Source organism: Varroa jacobsoni, unplaced genomic scaffold (assembly GCF_002532875.2).
Source record: "Varroa jacobsoni isolate VJ856 unplaced genomic scaffold, vjacob_1.0 scaffold_617, whole genome shotgun sequence".
NCBI lineage: Eukaryota > Metazoa > Arthropoda > Arachnida > Mesostigmata > Varroidae > Varroa > Varroa jacobsoni.
The window spans coordinates 88,437-111,486 of NW_019213519.1; the positions used below are offsets into that span (position 1 = coordinate 88,437).

Consider the following 23,050-nt stretch of genomic DNA (forward strand, 5'->3'; position numbering starts at 1 on the left):
TATATATATATATATATATATATACATAATGCTAGCCTTCTGGCTCTTAATATTTTACTACTATGACTGTTCATTATTCAAACCGTTGTGCAATCTTCGATCTGCCCTCTGTCTTCGAGCCCTTTCCAGTGACTTCGTCCAGGCGGAAAACCGGAAAGTCAGCCGGTGTTCCCTGCCACCTGAGGATCCTAACGGCTATGTTACGATTGGAGAAAGGGGCTAGGAATGAGAGAGGGAAGAGGTTTTGCCCGCATAGTGAACAGCTCCTCTGGCTGCATTTGCGTACCATCTTTCGCCATTCCGTCAACCCCTAGCAGCGTTACTCACTCGCAACTGAGGGAAGGACAGGACCGTGCTCGAATCAGGCGACGACTGCAGCTGCCGACGCATCGCCTGTTTGGCCGTACGAGTAAAAATGGAGAGGGTAATGTTGCGCTGAAAAGAATCGATCGGTAGTGAGCCGTTGAACGACCTTGAACCCAACTAGCGAAAAGTGGGGTGGGTTTGGGTGGAATGTTCTTCGATGTCGCCATCGTGCCGACACGTCTGTCCACGCGAAAAAAGGAAATACCAGAAGGAAGAGAGAGAATAGCCAGATTATATTTCTGTGTCCTGTTATTTCAAGCGCTTTCAAACTACGTATGGGGGCTTCTGATTCCGTCCACGGAACTAGCAAGCCGGTTCTCAACGAACAAATAATGTGGACACGAAAAATCAGCAGCTGTTCACTTTTATACGACTAGTCTTCGCTACTTTCCCGGTGCGCTTCTTCCTGCCTGTGCTATTAATAGAACTCTGAGAAAGCTGACAAGTAAAGGTTTACCATCATCCGGTGAGCCGCTTACGCGAAGTGTAGCATTAGTATCGGCCGAAATTACGCAATGTAACCACATTGCGAAAATGCCAGCTTAACATTTGGCAGGTGAAACGTCTTCATATATTTACACGCGATAGAGCTTATCTGGGTGAAGAGCTTGAGGTCAAAATGATCTTCTGCATTATAATGGATTGCATTATTCCTCTATTTCTATATTTTTTGAAATTCGTCACCGAATTTCAGTCTACGTGTGCTTATCTTTCTAACCCCATAACTATCCGTCAGATATTAGTATCAGCGTCAATTTCGCATTTCACGCCCTAGTTTGAAGTTCTGAAGGCGCTCCACGTCCGGCAGGATACCCGCGACCCTTTCAATTATATTTATTCGTTTCTTATTTTTGCCGCTGTACTAAAATCGATTTGAAATATTTGTAAGAGACGGTAACTGTTCGAGAGCACACAGGAGAAAACAAGAAGTTTTCTACCGTTTGACATGGCGTTGCTTTTCAGAGACGTCCTACTAAAAACCAGTGCCACTTCGACTAGAAAACATGACGGCTTAGTGAATCTCGAAATGGTTCGAATTCACCAGAGTATACATAGACCTAGAAACGCTGGCCCTCTTGCGAAAATTGTAATATAGCAGTGACGACATTATTCAGTTCCAACAAGGCTATATCCTGTTGCTCGCTGTCCTTCACCAAACTACGGTGTCTACCAGAACTAAATTCAGCTAGATTTTTCTCAGGCGCGCACTGCGTCGCGCAATGCCCGTGTTCCACGACTGCTATATATTCGGGGTGCGCGGTTGAACACAATAACTAGTAAGTGGATGACTCATAACTTGTTGCTTGCCGTCTTCATTTGCAAGCAGACAGCAGCGTTTCATGTTGGTCAATCATCGACCTTAACCAACTGGCGCTGGTGATCGTCGATGGTATCTGCCCTCAAAAGCTATCCAACAACAGGCCACGTCTTCGTCATTGTTCGCCCCTGTCAACAGGGTTTACCTGGTAGCCCACAGCGGAATCAAGAATAAGTGCGTGAATTTGATAAAACTCGAAAACGTCAGCTACGGGCCGGAATTAGCAGTCAGCAAGCACCTGCATTCAACGAAGGCCGCGTCAGCATTTGTTTGCAACCGTCCATTCCATTTGCTGTAGCCTACCGTGCTTGTACCTGAACCGTCGTGCATTTGACGGCCAGGCAGAGTTCATTGAACCCGGATGAAGGGAGAGCGTGTCACGGAGACGGGCTCCTACGAGAGGACTCGTAAGGCTCCAGACAGAGGTGAGAGAGGGAACCGGCGATGTGTGTAGGAGGAAACGCGCAATGGAGAGCAGGGCGAGGGTAGACGAGGAAAGAGCACAGTGGCAAGGGAGCCGCAGATGGAGGAGGGGGAACCGCAGACATAGAGGTACGAGGAGGGAAGAGCGAGAACATTGGCAGAACCAGCGAGAGTGCTTGCAGAGCAAAGCAGGCGCAAGTTAAAAAGCAAATGAGCGACTGAAGCAACGGCGATAAGGGCCTGAAGATGGAAAGAGCTTTGTGGCTTTGGATGTTCAAATCAGAGAGAGAGAGAGAGAAATTGCCAAATAACCCTAACAGCGAAAAAGCCGTTGACAGTTAGTTGATCGTACAAAGAGGTTCAGGTAAATGGTAATTGCGACAGGGAATGCCTTGGCACGGTGTAAAAAACCGGTGCCCTGTCTCGTTCTGTTGAATTGACGTGAAGAAGTAAATAGAGGGTGAGTAGGTGTCTGGAGTCGACAGTTTCTGCAGATGCTCCACTTGGAGTGGTGCACGCAATAAATGTAATGGTTATTTATTATGTGGCTGGTTAGATTGTCCATCCGTCTGCAGTTTGAATGCAATATTGGCATCAATATAAAACACATGAGATGAGTAGTAAAGATTACTAGGACACTAGCCTGGGCTTATAGTGACGTCGGAATGTCCTGTCCTATGGACTGTCGGAACGGTACCATCTTTCAATAATCTCTTTCTCAACTTTCTTCTTTTATTCAAAATAGCGAGTTTTTCTAGTAGGTACTTCGAGTTAAGTATACACGGATGTAACTATCGCATTTGTTTCACATACACACTCGTACACATCCACCTATCTAAGTCGCATCAAAAAAAAAGGCAAGCGGTCGGAACAGGTTCCTCAGTAATCTGCGCGGCAGATAATACACAGCGATACAGATGCACAAATGGAAATATCCTATATCTGTGGCACGGGGTCTTCCCTCGACTCCACATATCACTGTTTTGAGGAAGAAGACGCAGGCGTGTGAGTAAGAGAAATAAGCCCTACTAATGAAGTAGTATCGTTATGAAGTTAGGAATTGTTAACTCTCCGTAATTTGTTGTAGTTCGTTAGATTCAGTAGACATCCCTATTATTATACATGTTAGAAGTTCTATTGTTTTAGGCAGCCGGAATCCCGTACCACAAATTCTCAAATTGGTACCTTTCTAGCAAGAAGAGAATTGTGCTAAGTTCATATTCTGTTGCATTTTCCACGTTTAGAGTCCGTTTTTTAGTAAAACTAATTTTGGGTGTTCACTTTGATCAATTACGTGAAGAACGTCGTAACAAATAGAAATAAAATTGCTCCAGATCACCAACGTAGCCAAATCGCTTCACTGCGTCTTCATCCATCTAGACATTTAGCTATGCTGTCCAACTCTAAACATACAGCTTATGCTGCAATCTATGTTTTGCATATTCAACTTTTAACAGATTGTTGAGGGAAACCCTTTGTTTTTCGGCATCTTGATCGAGTTTACATTTCTTAACCATAATCTATACCCAGTTCGCGTGCCATTGTCGTGCTAGCAACGTTCATAAGGTAGGCAGGCAGGCACAAACACCCAATGAGTGTTGAACACGTATTACAATTATACCAACATGCAAAGTCGAAAAAAAAATAGTGTGCATCTGCGAAAAAAAAATTTAGAGGGAGAGAGCAAACGTATTGTTTATAAATTAGTCAGGAACGTATCTGCGGTCAAAAAAGGGTTAATAAAGGTGGTTTCGTGTGATAATTTTTGTTAGCAAACAGCAAGCGGTGCTTCTTTTTTGGAGTCTTCAATTTCCTTTACTCTCTTCAATCTAGTCTAGTTACTTTACTTCAAGTTGTCTACTAATCTTGTCATAGTAAAACGCGTACGTTTTTCAACTCTTAGAATTAGAATGTAACATTATATTGTCACCCATCTCTGTTATATTAGCTGTTAAAGGAAATAGACCTGATTGAACTTTATATGGACACCTCAGACCATTGATGTCCGGCAGTGTTTGGTGTACCGCCTTGCAGAACCGTTGCTAGCAGCCAAGTGAGAAGAATCCGAAATCAGCTATCAAGGATAAATGTAGTACGATCTGATACAATACCTATATATACAGCCATTCGTACTGCAACAATAATGTGTCAGACAAAACAAATGTGATTGTTTCAGATTTACTGAGCTAGGAATTTAGGCTGTTGTTTTTCATTTATTCGTTCATTTTTGGTGATTATCAAAAGACACGCCTGAAAGAGATCGATGACAATAAAATGTAAGTAGCGGTTTTGCAAAAGATGTTCAGCAAATGTGCCTATTGATTTCGGTTTGCCATGATAAGAAGTTTAATAGTAGTTGTTGCGTGTCAGTAAGGAATGTCTGCTTCATTACTTCAAAGTAACAAAACTAGTAAAATCAAACCCCCAAATGTATAATAATATATATGATGTATGCATACGTTTCTAAACAGAATTACTTCTGGAAAGAATGGCGAAAGCTATGAACTGGTGCTACCTGTGTATCTTCCGGCGAAAGCTACTTATGCAGGGGTTGTGAAATTTTTTTTAAATGTTAGCGCTTGTCTTTTGTACAATTTCCGAATTTATTATGGTTGCAGGTATCACTTTGCAAATCCATTAGATAGAAGATGGATAAATCATGCAACAAATGGGAATCATTTAACTACATCACGTGTATTCTTGGTCCTTTACGGGATAAGGTCACCTAAAGAGAGTGTACAGATAAAGGCAATACGTAATGGTGCAAAAAATACCGTTATGAAAAAGGAGGCTACGTCTGGTTCTGTGGTAGAACATAGCGAGACTGCAGAGTTTCCAGTTTTACCAGAACGCTAACGGTTTTACTAACAACCGAATGGTTACTACATGGCAAGTGAAAAAGCAAACATTTTATATCGCAACAGTTTGTCTACGGATTATTAACTTTGGTCGCATTTCATAAGTATCATTAATTTCGAAATACCAACGTTCATTAACGCACTACTATGTGTTTGTACCGCTGCCTTATTTCGAATCATTGATGGTGGAAGAGTCTAGTGCCATCAGTAGAAATAGTTTCCATCCTACTGGCTGGCCAAGCAACTAATGGCTAGGTCGGCATCGGAATTCTGCCGACCAGGTCACAAGGCGCTTTTCATGCACGTTATCATGTTGTGTCAAGGAAACGTTCTTTTCTTGGACTTGTTGCCTGATGATTTTCTATACGATTTCGGAAACGTGCAGTCTTAAGTGATGCATAGTACAGTATCTGGATTCGTATCAGTGTAATGTCAGACAGCTCTGGGTGGGTACGCACGAAGTCGATACTGAGTGGTGGGATAACGTCGAAATCCGTCGTGTCGTAAAGATGTTTGAGATTTACGTTGACCATGGTGCTTGAGCCATAACTTGATCCGCGGAACCGGTAGGATGAAAAAACAGGGGGTATCCGTAAATCAGTTCGCTATGAGCCGTTTCATAGGGTTCGTGTACGAAAATGTAACGTTAGATATCGCTTTACAAACTGTCTCTATGTTAATTCTTCAGTGACCTAAGAGTGGTGGAGTAATTCCAGTAACGTTTTCGCGAACGGCATTGTCAAACAAGCTTCACTGAACTCAATCGTAAAAATACTTTTACCAACCCTAAAGGGAATGTGCTTGAGACAGAAGTATACACAAGAGATTGTGAATTTAAGATTAAAATACGAATAATTGCAGCATGACTTCAAATGACCTACAATGCGTTGTCAGATCCGGTGAAGCATCGGTCTATAGGTGTGGTATACCAAGTCTTATGGGGCGAATTTTCAAATATAGGATATAATGAAAATTTTCGATGATGGATTGTTTATATCTAGGTAACTGAATTCCGTAAATGATTTCAGTAAACCTCCTGTACCAGTGCAGTATAATGTGAGCAGGAGAAAATCAATTACTTTTATTCTCGCCAACAGAAGTGTTTTCTTTAATTTAAACAGTGTTGTGCGTCAGAAGGTCGAGCAAAGCACCGTGTGATCTCTGGTAGCCATTAAAGCGTGAAGACCCGCTATCTGGCACAAGATCAAACCCGTTTACGAATCTGTGGTCATAACGAGGACAGCTAATGCACGAAAAGACAGTGACTGGCACAATGCTGCTACAATCCTCGATGTGTGGGGTATGTTTTTTGTTAATCAGCTGATTCGATGTTTTATTAGTGCGGAAAATGGACCCGGTAATTTTTGAATAGTAGATAGTTATACAGACCGATCAGCCACAACTCGTTGTTGGTAGTGACTCTCTGTATACGTGAATCTCATACGACTTTGGAAGTACACAAAAAAAAAACGATTCTCAAAACGAAATTGTCAAACGCAAATTTTTATAACGACCAAAACAACAGTTTCCAAGATCCTGTGACTGACTCCCGTGTTCATAATCAACTTCTTTTATTTGATGATAATTGTAGCACCAACTATGTCGATGGCAGGACACAAACCAGACATAACCTCTAGCTTTTTCGGCCAGAAGTTTTACTGAGTGCCAAGCCACCGCGTCGACTTACGATTAATTATGTAGTCGATTGAAGAATCATAGTCAGTCTACTACATCCATAAGCAGTCTAGTGAGGCATCACGACCTACACCGTGCCAGGTGGTAATGCTTTAGTTCCGCGGGCTGTAGTATGCATAGCAAATCAATAACTCAGCTTCAGGTGAAGAAACTGATAGCACATTGCGCATGTTTTCCGTTCGACCTGCATTTGGGGGGTAATGACAGCAGTTACTAATATTCAGCAAATATATTTTCTAAGTTCGACATGCGATTCTATTCCCTTAGTTAAACATCACTTCATTTGGCCTGGTCATCAGCACAAAACGTTTCTATTTGTTTTTTTTTTTCCTAAGGAGTCTACCTAAACGCGTACCCCTAAGTGTAATAGAGACAATGCTAAACAATAGCAAGCAGTGTTTGTCACTAAGTTAACCTTGTTTGTTCCTGTCGTTGCTCTGTTCTCTCTATGACGACTGTGATCGTCAATTATTATGCTTCTGGTTAGATGGTGCCGCGGAGGGAGGCGGAGGTGGAGCGGAAAAGGAGCTTGCGACAAAGATGCTCCAGATACAAAGTAAAAGGTTCTACCTCGACGTCAAACAGAACCGTCGTGGAAGATTCATCAAGGTAAGTGTCAAATGAGTGCTTGTCCACAATTGTTTACAAAACAAAAAACAAGCACTAAAAAAAAGTCGAATCCCTATAGGCCTTTTGACGGTAAGGGTGAATTTCTGTGGAGACCTAGAATACGAAAAGTAAGTAATATTATGATTTGAAATAGTATATAATGCCGTGTTTGTCCGTTAATTATTGATTTCCGAAATCGCCGAAGACAGGGCGGTTATAGTCAGGATGATTCTATAATGAAGCAACAACAAAGAACCCCAACAAAGAATTAGTATAATCCACAGCGCCATCCTGTTTATACAAATAAAACATTTTCTGTTGTTGTTATTAATCGCTGCTTTATAACGCTTTCTTTTTAACCTAGATATACTGACAACGGCAATGGATCAAACATAGCCGTCCTTGAGATTCCAGGATAAGTAGCTGCTTTTTAGGTACTTGCGGATTCTCTTACAATCAGGATTATGTCAATTTTTCTAAGCGTCCTTTTTTGATAAAAACCAAATGATACCAATCATGGTCTAGTGCCACGTAACTGAACGGGTCTGTTGTTTGAATTTAGAGATTCATCGTCGAACGCCGACTAATTATCCGTTCGTATTTTTCACGCTTCTCATTTTCTTTATTTATAGTTTATAACCATAATTCAGTGAAACAAAGTCGAAAGTCTTTTTGGCAGTTCAAGAATACCACTTGACAGGTATATATGCAATACATATATTGTATTTTTCCGGGATCAATAACATATGCATACCAATATTATCTTACCTGCGTTGCTGTTGCCGCTGGCGCCACTTAACCGTGACATTTTAGGTGGCCGAGGTAGGCGTTGCGGGTCGCAAGTCACGTCTTCTGCTGGCGATGTCAACGGCAGCCGAATTTCGGGACCATTTAAGCTCATTCAGCGAACTGTACGCTTCGTTGGGCCCACCAAACCCAGAAAATTTACCCGAGGATGGAAAACTCAGAAGTGAAGTGATGGTTAAAGAGAATAGGCGATACTATCTTGACCTCAAGGAAAACTCGAGAGGAAGGTTTCTGCGCGTCTCACAGACCATCGGTGAGTGTTACGGGCTTTTAAGGTAGGACGAAGGCTTATAATAGGTACCTTGCATAGAAGTTCTCTCGCAGATAAACGTAGTGTGATTCGTGTGGACATGTTGATACCAATCTCTTAACCACGTTAGAAGCGGCATGACATTTCTGTTAAAAGAGAAAAGTTTTTGTTTTTCCTCACGTACTTATAATATGAGTGTGTGAAGCACATGTCGAAGACCGCCAAGTGCATATATTTCTTGGCGGTGTTTGGACATAAGCGGTCTAGCTTCAGGCGAAAGACCAAGCTCTATCTAAGCGATCTTTTGCTTCTTAATAGAAACAACAATCTCACAATGTATAATGAAACCAAATAACGAAGGAATGTGTTCGGTGCAACGGTTAAGATATAAAATGAACAGATTTCACTTAAATGTTATTTTATTGCTACGAATTATTTTCAGGCCGGCCTGTTAAACAAACAGGGCGTAACGATGCGCAGTCCTGCTGACTTGCTCATTGATCTTGCTCATTTCGATATGCTATATTCCTAGATCAGTAAGATAATACATTAGATCACGTGTCAGTCTTACTCGCGTCCTGAACCACCTATTCCTGAATCAACTGTCAATTTAATCTGTTTAGGTTGTTGATTTTTAAAATACCAAAAAACATTGCATACAAGAACTAGTAAAAGATATCTATCTATTGCTGACTATAGTAATTCACGTTTTGTTAACACTGAGGAACGGAAAGCGTATTAATTCATCAGCCGCATCTGGTGTCCCTTACATTGTCCTACTTGATATTCTTGCGTCTTATTTTTTAAACAGATGTAAAATATGTACATTTTTTTCAATATACATCCGTCTGAGGAAAAGGTTCCGTAACACCTGCTGAACCTATAACTCCAGATTTTGGTCCGTACGTAGTTTGGAACATAATCCGCTAGAGTGCCACGTGACCATTTCATCGCCGAGCTTCGAAGGTCTTTTACCGTTGTCGTACTGAACTCAAACATTTTTAAATCCGTTTTGTTAGCAGTCTTAACGGCACCACATGCTATGTTTTTGTCGTTACTCGAAGAAGCAAAATCTAAACCGCTTGTTTTCACTGCGATTTTTTACTACCTGGCAGTTGTTGTGGGCTATAACCTTAACAGGCGACGAGTAGTCAAAGGATATTGTTCTCCCGAGAACCGTGTTACTCTAATTTATACAAACGCTAGACGTGTGAGGTATAATCAAGGCAAAAATCAGACAAAAGCGTGAATCTTATATGCCCAGAGACCAGAAGCAATACGTCGTAAAGATACGTGTCAATAAGGCGGGCATGTCGGTAGATTTCGAGAAGTGATTCTAGCTGTTTCTATCTGTTTCACGAATAGAATTCACAAGAGCTAGAGCATTTTAAGAATCCGGCTCGAAAATTGCTTATAGGCATGTCGGCCTGATTAGCACAGGTCAGCGAGTGTTACGCTGTGTTTCGTGGACACCCTAATAAAGTGTGGCCAGCAGGTGCGCTTTTTTGGGCTGGTCAAAAACCTCTCTGCGTTCAGTCTAGCACTAAGGCTCAACGAGGGGACCAGTCACCGAATCGCTTAATTATCCTAGCCAATTTATGGTATACACTTGGGTTACACCATGGAGTAGCCTTCGTACTATATCGGTCTTCGCAACATTGGTACCAGCTTTGTCTGTTGCTTTGAGTCTATGCAGTTGCAAAGCCGTCGTCAATAGTAAGCGAACAATTACTAGCCACTGGATGGATTCAAGGATGACGTCGGCAGGCGCCAAAGGCAAATGTAATTGAAACTCAACGAACCGAATTGCTTTGAGAGACGGGTGGCTTTTAGGCTGGTAACAGAAATCTGGTATTTTCGTTAGATTCGCACATGTCTCGGTATATTCCGGCTCATTTGCCTTTTCGTCAGAGCCTGCGTTCTTTAGTACATTTTTCGTTGGGCTGCTGCTTATGTAGACATGCAGATCGTGCATGAAGAAATGATGGTTGGTTCACTGATACTGTTCAGTATAATAATCTTGATGGAATAAGCTTTCAGAGTTTGGATACTTATCCTAGGTGACTCCTAAAAACAATTTTACGGCAAAGCTGTTATAGGATGTGTGCCTACGATAAACTGTTATTATTGGTGGAACACTTTGGCACAATAAGAGTATATTCTCTAGAAGTGACTGCACTGACTTTTACATGTTCGACAGGTTTGTAACGGGTTTTATGATTTCAAATATCCGACAATCCTTTCTAGCGAAATATGTTAATAGCACAAACCATCGAAGGACACAAAAGGCCATGTTTTAGTAAACGATGTCCCTCCATACTGTTATATTGTCATATTGTTAATAGTTGTACATCAGATAAGGAAAGCTATTGCTTATCCTGCCTACATGTCTATAGGTTTTGCTCTTCATATCTATAATGAAAAGAGCACACAATAAAAGGTACGAATAGTAATCAACCACCGCACCTTCAAGATTAAGTGTACTCTACCATAAGTCATTCTGTTATGTAGTTTTTTTTTTTGATGTTGAACGAAAAAGACACGATTCTAAGGTTTTTCCTGTGTGCCAATCAAAGTATTGACTAATTCGCTTCTTGACCAAAATGCTTATGATTCTGCGCTGCTGAACAAAGTAAATTTTGAGTTATAAATAGCGGGTTCAAAATTTGGCGCACTGGCTTTACGATTTGATGAGTCTAGTTGGTACAAGCGCGCATTCAATTTCAAAAAAATATTCTATGCTTTTAAAGGTACACTGGAACAGCCTTTACTAGCTTTACACTAGTACCGAATTTTTTTTTAATCTTTTTGTATGTTTTCAGCTATGTCACCCGCCACTATCCCTTTCATTCTTCGTCAGATTACTGACGCAAGTCTTAAGCGTCGTTAATAAATTTACGCAGTTATGTTAAAAAGTGCGCTGAAAAGATGCCTGCACAAAAACTTTCGAGTACGAAATTCAGACCGCTACCATATAATATCCGAGCCTTCGTCTTTCTCAGCTCTAGTTCATGATCTTTTATTTCCAGTACTATATAAATCCAAACACACAGCAATATCTCGCTTTATAACGCCTTATCGGCTGACCCTCAGTAGTAAACACCAACTGTTTTTATATATCTTGGCTTAGGCTTTTACGTTCTTTTTCAATTTTTCATCTGTTTCAGCCGCCTGCTGTTGCAGGTGATTATCGATGCAGGGGCTATCAAGCTGATGATGTTGACTGATAAAACTGATCGATACAGGAGAGGGTACCACGTGGGCTTTTGACGTTTCAGTTTCATAGAAAAGAGCACTCTGCCACTTGAGGAGACGAATTAGTGAAAGAAATAAAAATAAAAATTATAGTCTATTAGGAGATTTATTGTTAGAAGCGCATGATCTAGCTGCGTGTCATCTCAGAATAGGGCCCTAACTCACAGTAGTAGTAATACACGGTAAAAAAAAATAGAATTTACAGCAGTGATTTGTTGTGCTTACTTAGCCAGCGGCAATATATGCGGTGTCTATCCATTCTGCGTATGTAACGTGCACCTATCGCACCTTCGTCTGGCGCCGTGGGCGAAGGACGGATTGACGAAAGCAAAGAATCACCTGGTCTTCCCATTTTTTTGAGGCCAGGCGTCGTGTAAGTCACCGCCGACAGACACTTGTCGTAACCAGTCTAGACGGCGGCGGGTACACGCTCAGTGTACAGTCGGGCTTATCAGCGTATTTGCTTTTGAGTATTTAAGCACGCTACTAGAGAATAGGTGGCTATTAAATAATCACTAGCGGTTCTTGATGACCGGTGCTTAAATTTTGCAAGTTTTCCGTGTCTATTTTGGTTCCATTAAATCTATCTAAATTGTTTCTGCTCTATCGGCTATAAAAGACATAATAGTATGTCGTTACGAGGAATGCAAACCTGGGAAAACTTGCGACCGTCCTAGGTGCAATCCATTAATGGGATTTCACTTCAGTAAAACTAGTATTTTGTCTCCTTCGACAGTTTAACTTTTTTTGTTCACCATATATATATCATAGGGGCTATCTCAAAATGCTCGTTTACCGTACTGACCGGAAACTGGGACATAAATGATAGCTCGAAACTAAAAATGCTGAAAGATTATCAGATATCCATAAATCACTGATTTCTCACATTCAACATGATATTTGAATCAATATAGCCATCTGAATCAAAAACAAGTTAAATTTGTTTATATTTTTTTTTATTTTAGCCGATTTTGGCCTTAAATTACATTATGACTCAAGTACGTGTACGTGTAACTACTAACAGGAGCCATATTCAATCATTAACATAATGAACAGAGAAGACAAAAATCAACAGTTTGACAACAGCTCCTGCTGTAAATAGCAAGCATTTTCTTGTAATACAGCTAATGAATGAATGCATTAAGAACGTTAAATAACGACTTTTATCATTTTTAATGCGTTTGTTGTTCTCGTTATTAAAAATAATAGAAACGCTATAGATAACATGTTATATATTGGGTTATGAACAAAAATATTGACTGTTTTAGGCAAAAGCTAAACCTAATACCTCTAATGTTTGAAAATGATATTCTCAAACTTTTAATCGATGGCCTTTCGTCATGTTTTGGTGATACCACAACTCCATTACTATAGAACCTCTGTTGCTTCCGATACAAGAAGGTGTTAACTTTTGCGTCCCTGGATTGAAACTAAACAACTACCATTAAGCGAGTCCTGCAAACACTGAAACAGACGATAAGCCTAATGGTGTAGGATCCGGACTCTGCGGCTGAAGTTTTTACTTTTTTCACTTAAATTTTTGTCATCTGACATTGCCATAGCGGATGACGACGCCTTTTCTGTTTACTGGTTCTGGTCGATTTCCTTCAATGGATTTTTGTGATCCTATCAATTGTTCATAGCAGAGGCCTAAGTTAACCGTTCTGCTTTGACGGCACTAACCCATAGTGCATGATTTCATTCGAATCTCACCTAATATATCGTATCACTTATTGTGGCGTTAGTCCGGTCTGATTGTAGCCAAAGTTTTTCCATCAATTTAGCCCCGGTGATCAACCGGTTTAGAGAGCACTCGATTTCATTGCGTTTGTGTGGTTCTGTACATGGAACTACACACATACCCGATTAGTTTTTGCGTATCAATTCGTATGACACCACAAACATCGAGCTTTTTTGTAGCCAACTTTGTTCTATTTGGCTTCATTCCTTGACGATATCATGGCTACTCACGTGTCGGTCCTACTCAGTTTTTTTTGCAACTTGGCAACGATTACATACGGGGAGCATCCGTTACGTCCTGCCGGAATGTTTAGGCCGTTTCGTCCGGTAGCGCATCTTGATCATAAGCCGCAAATATTTTCTTTGATAAATTTAAACAGTATTTGCCTTTGTTGCAGTAAAATTATAAAATATTGCGAATACTTATAGAAATTTCACCATTTTTTAAGGCGCTTTATCTTGAGCCTAAATGAAGGCGTTCTAATCATTTTAGTACATTTGCTACCGCCAAATATCAGCTTTCAAATGACACCAATGACGGTTTGTCACGGCCTATACTTCCTAAAAAGCCATTTAGATAGCGAGTAACCTAGAAGTAGGACAAGCTTTGTGATAAGGCGCCCCATCGTGCGTGAAGACGTGGTCACCATCAGGGGGTCGTTTTCGTACCTGAGACAGCGCTTTAATCTTAGTATATTCCTGCTGCTCTAATATTCCCTGTGTGAAATGTATAATCCTAGTGCCTTCATCAAAATATATTTCGTCATAAATCTTGATGAATGTTTGATTTTGTTTCATTTGAACGTTCAGGTCTTTTGCCCCCTAAACCCAGCCCCTTGAGTCGGTAGTGAAGCGTAATTTTCATGTATGTAGCATGTTGTAGAGGACACGGTACGACAAGAATTTAATCTTTTTAGATCTCGTAAATAATCACAGGGTCCTCCCGAATATTTCAATAGATTCGCGTCACGTACACGTTTTTTTTGTGCCTGTGGCGCGTGCTCCTCCTTCTGTTTTGATAATTCCACTGCCTCATACGAAATTACCAGAAGACACTTGAATCACTCAAACAGCACAATTTTAAGTTAAATGGAACGTGCCAGCTGTATGTAGTACAAGACATTACCCGTACTAGTACAAGACGAATGCTGGATTCCCTGAAGTCCGATTGTAGCAAAGTATCATTGATGAAACACACGTTATGTCAGCTTTACATGTAACCATCATAGTTCATATGGAGTTTGACAACGGATGATGACCATTCGTAGGGTATTTGTGTAACGCAGAGTGATACCGCCTTCATAAAGCAAAAAAACGTTTGAGAATATCTTTAGTGTTTGCCTTATGTGTTTTATTTTTTTTATTTTTGATAAAATCGTATTTCTTAGTGAAGATATATTGTTTGCCCCGTTCATTAAGTGCACAAAAGTTCATTTGTTTTTTTTCTTTGTTTGAGTAGCCACAGTATCAGCGCGAGCCGGCCCACGAACACAGATCGCCATTCCGGCGCAAGGAATGATTGAATTTAGGGATGCTCTAACGGACCTTCTCGAGGAATATGGCACCGATGACGGTGGATTCAAGGGTGATCTGCCTGAGGGCAGACATTTGCGCGTGGAAGATAAGACTTTTTATTTCGACATTGGCCAAAACAGTCGAGGCATCTATATGCGAGTGTCTGAGGTAAGAATCAATTGTTTAGTTCATCTATTTGAAGTGCTGTGATAAAAAAGTTATTATAGATTAGCTGATAGGTACTACTTTATTGGATGTAGCAGTTATCGATCTTTAATCCTAGTTATCCGTCATGACACTCCATAATGATGCGAAATTCACCGCAGTAAAACGACACTTTGCACTTTTTACGAAAGCTGAAGATAACGGTGTTATCTAGCCTGACTCATAATGTTTTAATCTTAACATATTCTATATAAGATAACTCTCACTGAAGTGTTGAAGAATAAGTGTATGGGAGAAAGTGTAAACTTATCTCGATCCTAGCGAATCCTTTCCTCTAACTTTTATCAGGCTCCTAGAAGCATCTGGACGTTCTCCAGAAAAACATCAAACATAGCCAAAGTTAAGGTTTCCCCTGTAAAAGGGCTTCGTTTTATTACAACGAAAACTCTACAATTGAGATTTGCCAAACTGTATCTAAACATACAATTCAAGCTCATTAGTAGTTGCATTAGTAGCACAAGAACTTCGAATGAATTCATTTGTCACATAAAACAGGATCGAAGATTTTATCAATATTAGCTTAGGCGGATGGATGTTGGCACCTTTAACCAAAAATTCTTCCATTACGGTTGATCCTATCAAGACAACGGACACCTTAGCTGTGAGGCCATTTTCGTCCTGTTTATGGAAAAGGCCTGTCCGGCGAATTGTCATGTTCATAGTTTTGTCTGACGGAATTTAAACATACTATAGGTGTTCGATTCCAACATAGTTTTTCTTGTGTACTAGCTTGTAATAAAGCTACTGCACTGTACATTTTCTGGCTGACTTGATCTAGGTGAAGAATAATTTTCGTTCAGCGATCACGATTCCGGAAAGGTCGTGGTCGAAATTTCGTGACATGTTTGCCGACTACGTTGCTCGGATGGATGCCGCGCAGGAGAAATCAGCGGCCCTAAACGAGCAGTCACTCCAGCAATCGACGGCTCCAGGACCACCAGGTCCTTCGAGCGTCTCAAACGCTCTGCCAGGCCTAACGGGCCTGTCCTCGACGATGACAAACGTGGCTGTGTCGTCGCCTAGCGGCCTGGGAAGCGGAGCTGGTGGAGGTATGTCCGGGGCGATTGGGCCTGTTGGCGGATCAATTGGAGGTGTTGGCGGCCTCGGTGGTGGCAGCAGCAGGACCATGGGCTTGGCAGGAGGACTCGGCAGCCTCGGTAACATGAGCAGTGTCTCTCCTATGGGAGGATCATTGTCGGGGCCCGGTGGACTTGGTGGACATCATGGTCATTCGGGCCATCCTGGTGGGCATTCAGGCCACGGACCACCACCAAATGCTTCCGAGTAGCGTGTTATAACCAATTGTATCTTCGTTTTATTATATATAATTATACAATTATAACAATGATGATGTTGATGATGCGATGAAGATGTGGAGGCGAGCGAAGATGACACCACAAAAAATAGGGCAGATAATAACAATAACAGAAAAAACACATCTAGTTATCAATAAGAGGAAAAAACAAATGATTCTGAGGATTACATACGACGACTATAATGAAAAGATAATAGGAACTCAATTTAGATTTATATAATTGGTAACTGGTAAACAATCAAAACGATCAATATACTGAGAACAGCATCAAAAGAAAATATTCATAATGAGACGACATAGCGAGTGGTGATGAAACAAGAATTAAATAGAAACGCCCCGGCTCTTATGATGAAAGTAATGTCGACGATTAGAATTCTAAGAAAGATGAAAATCTAACGAATTTTTATTATGATGGTTATAATTAATATTATTATAACAAATATCTTTATTATCATTATTATTGTATTAAGATTCTTGATATTCTTATTATAGCGATGATGATGATGATGATAGCTATGATAATAATCTTGATAATGAGGGTAATGATAATTACTTTATAATGAATATTATGGAAATTCTCTTTGCCGGGTATATAATGACTGTTGACGGAAATCTCAGTTTAGGTTGGTAGCAGTAGCTAAAGGAGGCTGAATCTATAAAATTGGCAAACCGATAGTGGACTGCTCACTGACCAGATTGACGAGGTCGAGTGGAAGAAAAAAATGAAAAACAGAGTTGAAGAGAGATTGAAGTCAGAATAAGGGCGAAGCTAGAACAGGCTAAAAGGTGGAGGAACTGTATAGATAACTGTTCACGTTGAGGGTAAAACGATCGCTTAAGAACAGGCGGGGTCTGAAAGCCAGAGCTAAGCAGACGCTTAGAAATCGAGGGGGCGGACAAAGCGAAAAACAGAAAGAACGAAGTGAGTCAAAGCGCTATTACGGATGAAGACATGCTGGACAGGGGCAGACGTTCTGTGGCATGTGTGGGGTCGGATGGTCTGCTAATGGTCGCTTAGGTTGGATCGGAGCTGGTAACAAGTCACCGGAGTCAGCAAACTCCTAGCCATTAGGCCCACACGGCCTAGATGCACCTTGAGGAGGCCTCTCTAAGGAAGAGTCGAAGAGCATTAATGATGACTGAAACTGCAGATGTGATCGTGAAGGCGCTGGTGATGATGACGAAGTGGATCAAATGAACAGTCGACAATGACGAAGAAAGACGGAAACGAAAGTATAAGAGAGAATGAAAATGAAACGTTGCATAAACTAAAAAGTCGAGACTGCTTCGGAGAAGGAGGCTGAAGCATGGATGCTGAATAGAGAAATAGGCATCAACAAGATAGCATATACACTGCTGGGCGTAATACCCACGCTGATGTTTCCCTGTTTTCCCTCAGGTAGCAGATGCCAACACAGCGAACTAACTGTTGTGTACAGAGTAGAACGAGTTACAAGTGATAATTGACATACATGATTGATAGAGGCGGACAACATACATTTTTCGGGTTGATAACCGTAAATCAACAGGAACTAAGCAAACGAAAGACCAGATGTGTACACAAACCTATATTTATACACAGCGAGAGAAAACAGGGAAACCAAAGCTGGGTGCCCCCCCAACCCCCACCCTCCTAGGTTCGCTAGGTTGCCACAGCACCGAGCGGCTCACGGTGGCAACGGACCCTCCATTGAGCGCGACGGCTGAAATTATTTCAAACAATCTGTACAAATAAATTATCGCTTCTTTGTTCGCTTTTTTAATTACGGACAAAATTTTGTGTCCCGAAAAAAACCACTATCATTATTAATATGTTTACTGGCATTGCTCCGAATTATTGTAGCAGTGGAGACTTGTTATAACACAGTTCTATGAGCATTATTAATATGATCGCTTTTTTTTTTTACTACGCTGCTAACTGCGCATCTTTGCTAGCCAAATGAAGACTGAGTTCAACTCATCAGCCATAAGCATTACGGCAGTATCCATAAAGACAGTCATGGCTGCAGGCTACAGACGGTCACCGGTGATGGCCCAGCTGGTCATCAGCGAGCCGGTTACTAGAGGAAACAACGTCCCCGCGCCTCAGTAAACGCGGCTCTGTTTTGGTCTCGGTCAACTATCGCGTCGACCGAATCGCCCGAAGATGGAGCGTCCATACCCTGAGCCCTGCGGCAATCGTGGCCAAGTCCATTTCCTATTGGAATGATTGCGTGGATTGACTGACTATGAAGCTGATTGATCGATGCGATGATACGATATATAGATGGATATTGTAGATGAGGAAAGACGAGAGATTTTGGTAATTGGAGGGATCGAGCAAAAGCAGGTGTAGAGGTGAGTTGAGCTGAAGGCCGAAGGCGAAAAAAGACGAGGCAGGCTGAATTCGTTCAACGTCGACCAATCCTGGTAAACAACTAACCAGGTAGCGGGTTAAAGAATAACGAAATAAAACAGATGACAAATAGACACTATGAGAACGAAAAGCAGAGCAATTCATAGAAATGATGATAATATCGATACTACCAATTATGATGACGCCGAGCTGGAAGATCATGTCGGACAGTATAGTGCGATATTTTACGATGAGATCATGATGAGCTTGATGACCAAGGCGATACTGACAATAATATATAGTGCTAACAATAACAAAAAGGAAAAGGGAAACAATAACGATACGATAGTAAGAACAACAACAACAGTAGCTTAAACCAAGTCTGTGAGAATGTAAATTTATAACGAGCCAATAATTTCTGAGAAGCTCTGATATATATATATATATATATATATGGACTGGCAGATATATATGCACGTATAGAGATTTTCAAGTCAGAATATTCCCAACGGCAGGCCATATAATATAAAGATATACACACACTCTAGTAAAGCCATAGCAAAACGGATACGACGATAGCAACAAGTCCAAGAAACAGAAAAATAACCTCTAAGCCTTGTACATTTAATTGTAAGTACGGAACGTATTCCCTGAAACCGCGACAGACTTTTGCGTTTTTTTAAGGTTTAAACAATAGAGACATTATTGCCTAATCCCCGATGCTGGATTGTTTCACGAGACGTGTGTATCGTACCCTATAAAATACATAGCGCTTTTGAGCTACACCGTGTTCAAAGCGTAACCAATTGATCTGAATTGACAGATAGACTGGACGTTCTGTTACCAGAACAGGGACACTGCGTTAATTTGCGAGTTAAAATCTATATTGAAACCACAATATGTCAGCCTAACGAGCCCAGTCCATTATAAATTACGTTCTAAAGTAGATGTGAAGTAAGCAGTCCTGCTCGTGTTGCCACTATTACAGTCTGATTCCTTAATTAATAGGACAAGTCAATAAAATTCAAGACATTGAACCTTCGCGAAGTCCTGAAAATGCAAATATATGGACGAAAAGAACAAACCGTCTAGCGTATATAATAGGAGTTCTACACGGTCGTTAATAAAATAACGGCTAATTTGATAATACAGGGATAATAAGGTCTTAGGTGAGGGCCAGCTAGCTCAGACGAGACGAGCTGACGCCGATCAGACGAAACGGGAGTCAATAAAGAAGGATATAGTCGTTGTTTATTGGTAAACAATGGCCTGTAAAAGCTATAGAAACAGTAACATAGCAATACACAGTACCGATATGGAGGCAGTACGGAACATGCATTCATCGTATCTGCAGCGTCCAAAATAGCCAGTGTGAGTGCGCTCTGAAGCTTGGCGTAACTTCAGTCTCCCTGACATGGTTTTGGTGAAGTAGAAGCTGAAAACCGAAATACGTAAACGCTTGCTTTCTGACGGTTTCGTCTTACTGCAGTAATCAGCGTTTTAATGGCAGACCTTGGTTCATATGGTATTTAGTTTGCCATGGTTCGATTGTTTCACGGGACGTGTGTATCATATCCTATAAAATACAGAGCCACACTGCGTTCGAGGCATAAGCAATACAAGCCACTGACTGCTTCAGCAAGAGCTTTTGATCTGAATTTCAATAGGGGCAGCGACGCTTACAATTACGTTGACGCTATGTAATAATTGTGCTGTCTTGAAAAAGAAAAAACAAAAAGAGGTTGGATTGTTCACTTTTTTCGCAACAAAAAAAAGTCTTTCAAGGAGACTGAATTGTACAAATATGAAGCACCGTTATAACGCGTGTCTTGGCCGTAGACAAAGGAACGCGGTCCCTACATAGAAATAATATCATGCCTCATTTGTGTGAAGTCTACGAACGTAGTCTTTAGTCAAAAAGAGGTAATCTAGATCGTTTCTTGGCATCAATGTTCGAGTGGTAACGCTGGTTGATTGATTGCGTACCACCTCTATTACTGTACTCCCGAACTAGGAAAAGCGAAATCTTTTTTCGAAATAAACCCACCCAAGAACGAACATGTTCGTAACGAAACGGAACTCCAACGGCCAACGCAACGCGTCTTTGAAGAAAAAATATGACTTTTCTACTCTGAGCTCGAATTGCCCCTGGACATCAACTAGCTTGGATCAAAATGCGACTCTTGGACTGGCCGAAATCAAGCTATCACCTACTGTGTATTAAACTCACATGTAGCGTCTATCACTTCAACAAATAGGACCAATATCGCTTGTGCTAAATCGGCCGTGCAAAGCCGGCGTCGACCACGACGACAAGAACAATCGTAACAAGTCGGTTTCTACAATTCTGATTCTATTGTAGGCCATACCAATTCAGATACAGTATCGGCCTATTTATTTAGACTATGATCGCGTATGAGTTTTGGAAGTCGTGAAATATCGCGAAGGTTAAGCTGCGTAAGCCTCAGCCAAACAATGAAACGTAACGTCGTCTAAAGGTAGACAGACACTCAACCAATAAACTAGTTTTTTTTTTAACAAGATGTCCGGAACATCCGTTGTCAGTTCGTCCTATCCGACCGTGTCTCCTTTCTATTCATTTTCTATTCAAGGAAAACAGCGACACCGAACACGAGGAGAGAAACAGCCAGCAAAAGAAAGATAAGTTTGTTATCTTCACAATCTAAAGTACTAATGAGGTAGTATGTTGTCTTAATTGTGTGCCGTCTCCGGTCAACTATTATGATTCACTCACAAATAATTCGAAATTCCAAGCGAATTCGAATTTTTGACAGTGACCTGATATGAAATTGGCCCACCTGATCAGCTGAGCTACATTTCCTGGTCATCGACGATAGCGGTGCTATGATCCGAATTAAGACGGCAGAACGATCCTGTAGTAGGTAAACGTCAGATACTGTAGGCGGGATATTGTAAAGAGATAAATTCGAAAGACAGCAGCAGCAGCAGCAGCAGCAGCGACAAGAACAACAACAACAACAACAACAACAGCAGACGACAAAACGCAGATATAATTGAAGGAACTAAAAGCTAAATGCCGATGGCGAGGTAAGAGGAAAAAGATGAAGCAAAGGCAGTTGACAAACTAAGAAAAACATGAGCATCCTGAAGACGGTATGTGGTACTCAAGTAATAGTTAGCTATATAGAAATGAAAGTATGAGCATACTAAGTAATAAAAACCGATTGTTACTCTTGTACAGCGAAATAAATTTAATGGCCAAAAAAGTATAATAGTTTTTTTTTCTTTTATTAGCGGTAGTTATAAGATTTAAAGGAGAAATCGACACATCCTATGCAACTATATGAGTGTGACGTTAGCCAGTAATGAATCTTATGGAGATGTCCTTCTAGAAGAGGATCCCTGGCCATTCTTCGGAGCACTACGTTAGAAGATATGATTACCAGGTAACAGTACTGCGAAGCGTATTATTGAAATTCAGGAATGACATGAATCGGAGCAGGCCTGACAGCTGTCAGGCAATGCGTTTTTTATTTGTGTAACATCTACATGTATTAAAGAAGAAGTTGGTTTTTAAATTAAAGAAAAACTAACGATCTTCTGATTTCCAGGTAGCCTTGTCCTGACCGTTGTTGTTCATGTTGTTAACGGAAAAACGTGCACAAATCCAGTGAATCTTTGCTCCTTCGTTAGCGTGGAGTGTCTCCTTTCGTCAGTAGTCGTCCCTTCAATTCAAATAAACAGTTAATGAGGGAGAATTGATTAATAGGATGTAAATTGGGTAGCTAGTTAAAAAAAAATCGTTGACATCTTTGTTAGGAATAGTAACGGTAAAAGTGTCACAATATTGCAATAGCGATGGCATAAAACGTCTTATGCAATTGCTACTCTAACGATAGTTTCCACAAGAACCGAAAACACATTGTCAAAATGGCACATTTCGGTGTATATAAAAGTGTTTATTACCCAATAAAAACTATACATCGGCAAGGGATTAGCCAAGTGAGTTTGTGCGGGTACGCCGGTAATAGCCGAAAACTTCGGAGCGTTGCAGCGAATGGATTCAATGGGAATACTTAAATCATTGAAGGAAAACTCCATGTCATCTATTTGTTGGTCGCTGTCTAGCAACGATTTTATTCGTTTTTCTTTTTACCATTGTTGTCTGATATTGATCCCCAATAGGTTGTATCTTGATTTCATCACGCGTGTTATCTAGATTTCTATATAGGCTAAAAACGTGTGCCCACATGGTTCTTGGAGAATTAAAAACATCGTAATATGCCGTAGTGCTTACTTATTTTGAATTTTAAAACTTATTACAACTGTGCTCGAATTTTCGCAGCGTTCGTTAATG

The 23,050-nt window shown here is 40.8% G+C and overlaps 1 protein-coding gene across 5 annotated transcripts in view; it reads left to right on the top strand.

Moving 5' to 3' along the window:
- Positions 1-21,965, top strand: part of LOC111261939 (Purine-rich binding protein-alpha) — a 41,157-nt gene extending 19,192 nt beyond the window's left edge. For 2 of the 5 annotated variants that reach the window (XM_022835839.2, XM_022835840.2), the window contains exons 2-6: positions 6,087-6,265; positions 7,148-7,269; positions 8,083-8,329; positions 14,781-15,004; positions 15,840-21,965. In XM_022835839.2, coding sequence (XP_022691574.1) covers positions 7,201-7,269; positions 8,083-8,329; positions 14,781-15,004; positions 15,840-16,349 — 1,050 coding nt within the window. In that variant the 5' untranslated portion in view covers positions 6,087-6,265; positions 7,148-7,200 and the 3' untranslated portion in view covers positions 16,350-21,965. Of the gene's footprint in view, positions 1-6,086; positions 6,266-6,633; positions 6,742-7,147; positions 7,270-8,082; positions 8,330-14,780; positions 15,005-15,839 lie in introns of those variants that run through there. The other 3 variants (XM_022835837.2, XM_022835841.2, XM_022835842.2) reach the window with 2 other exon arrangements.
- The last annotated feature ends 1,085 nt before the right edge of the window (positions 21,966-23,050 follow it).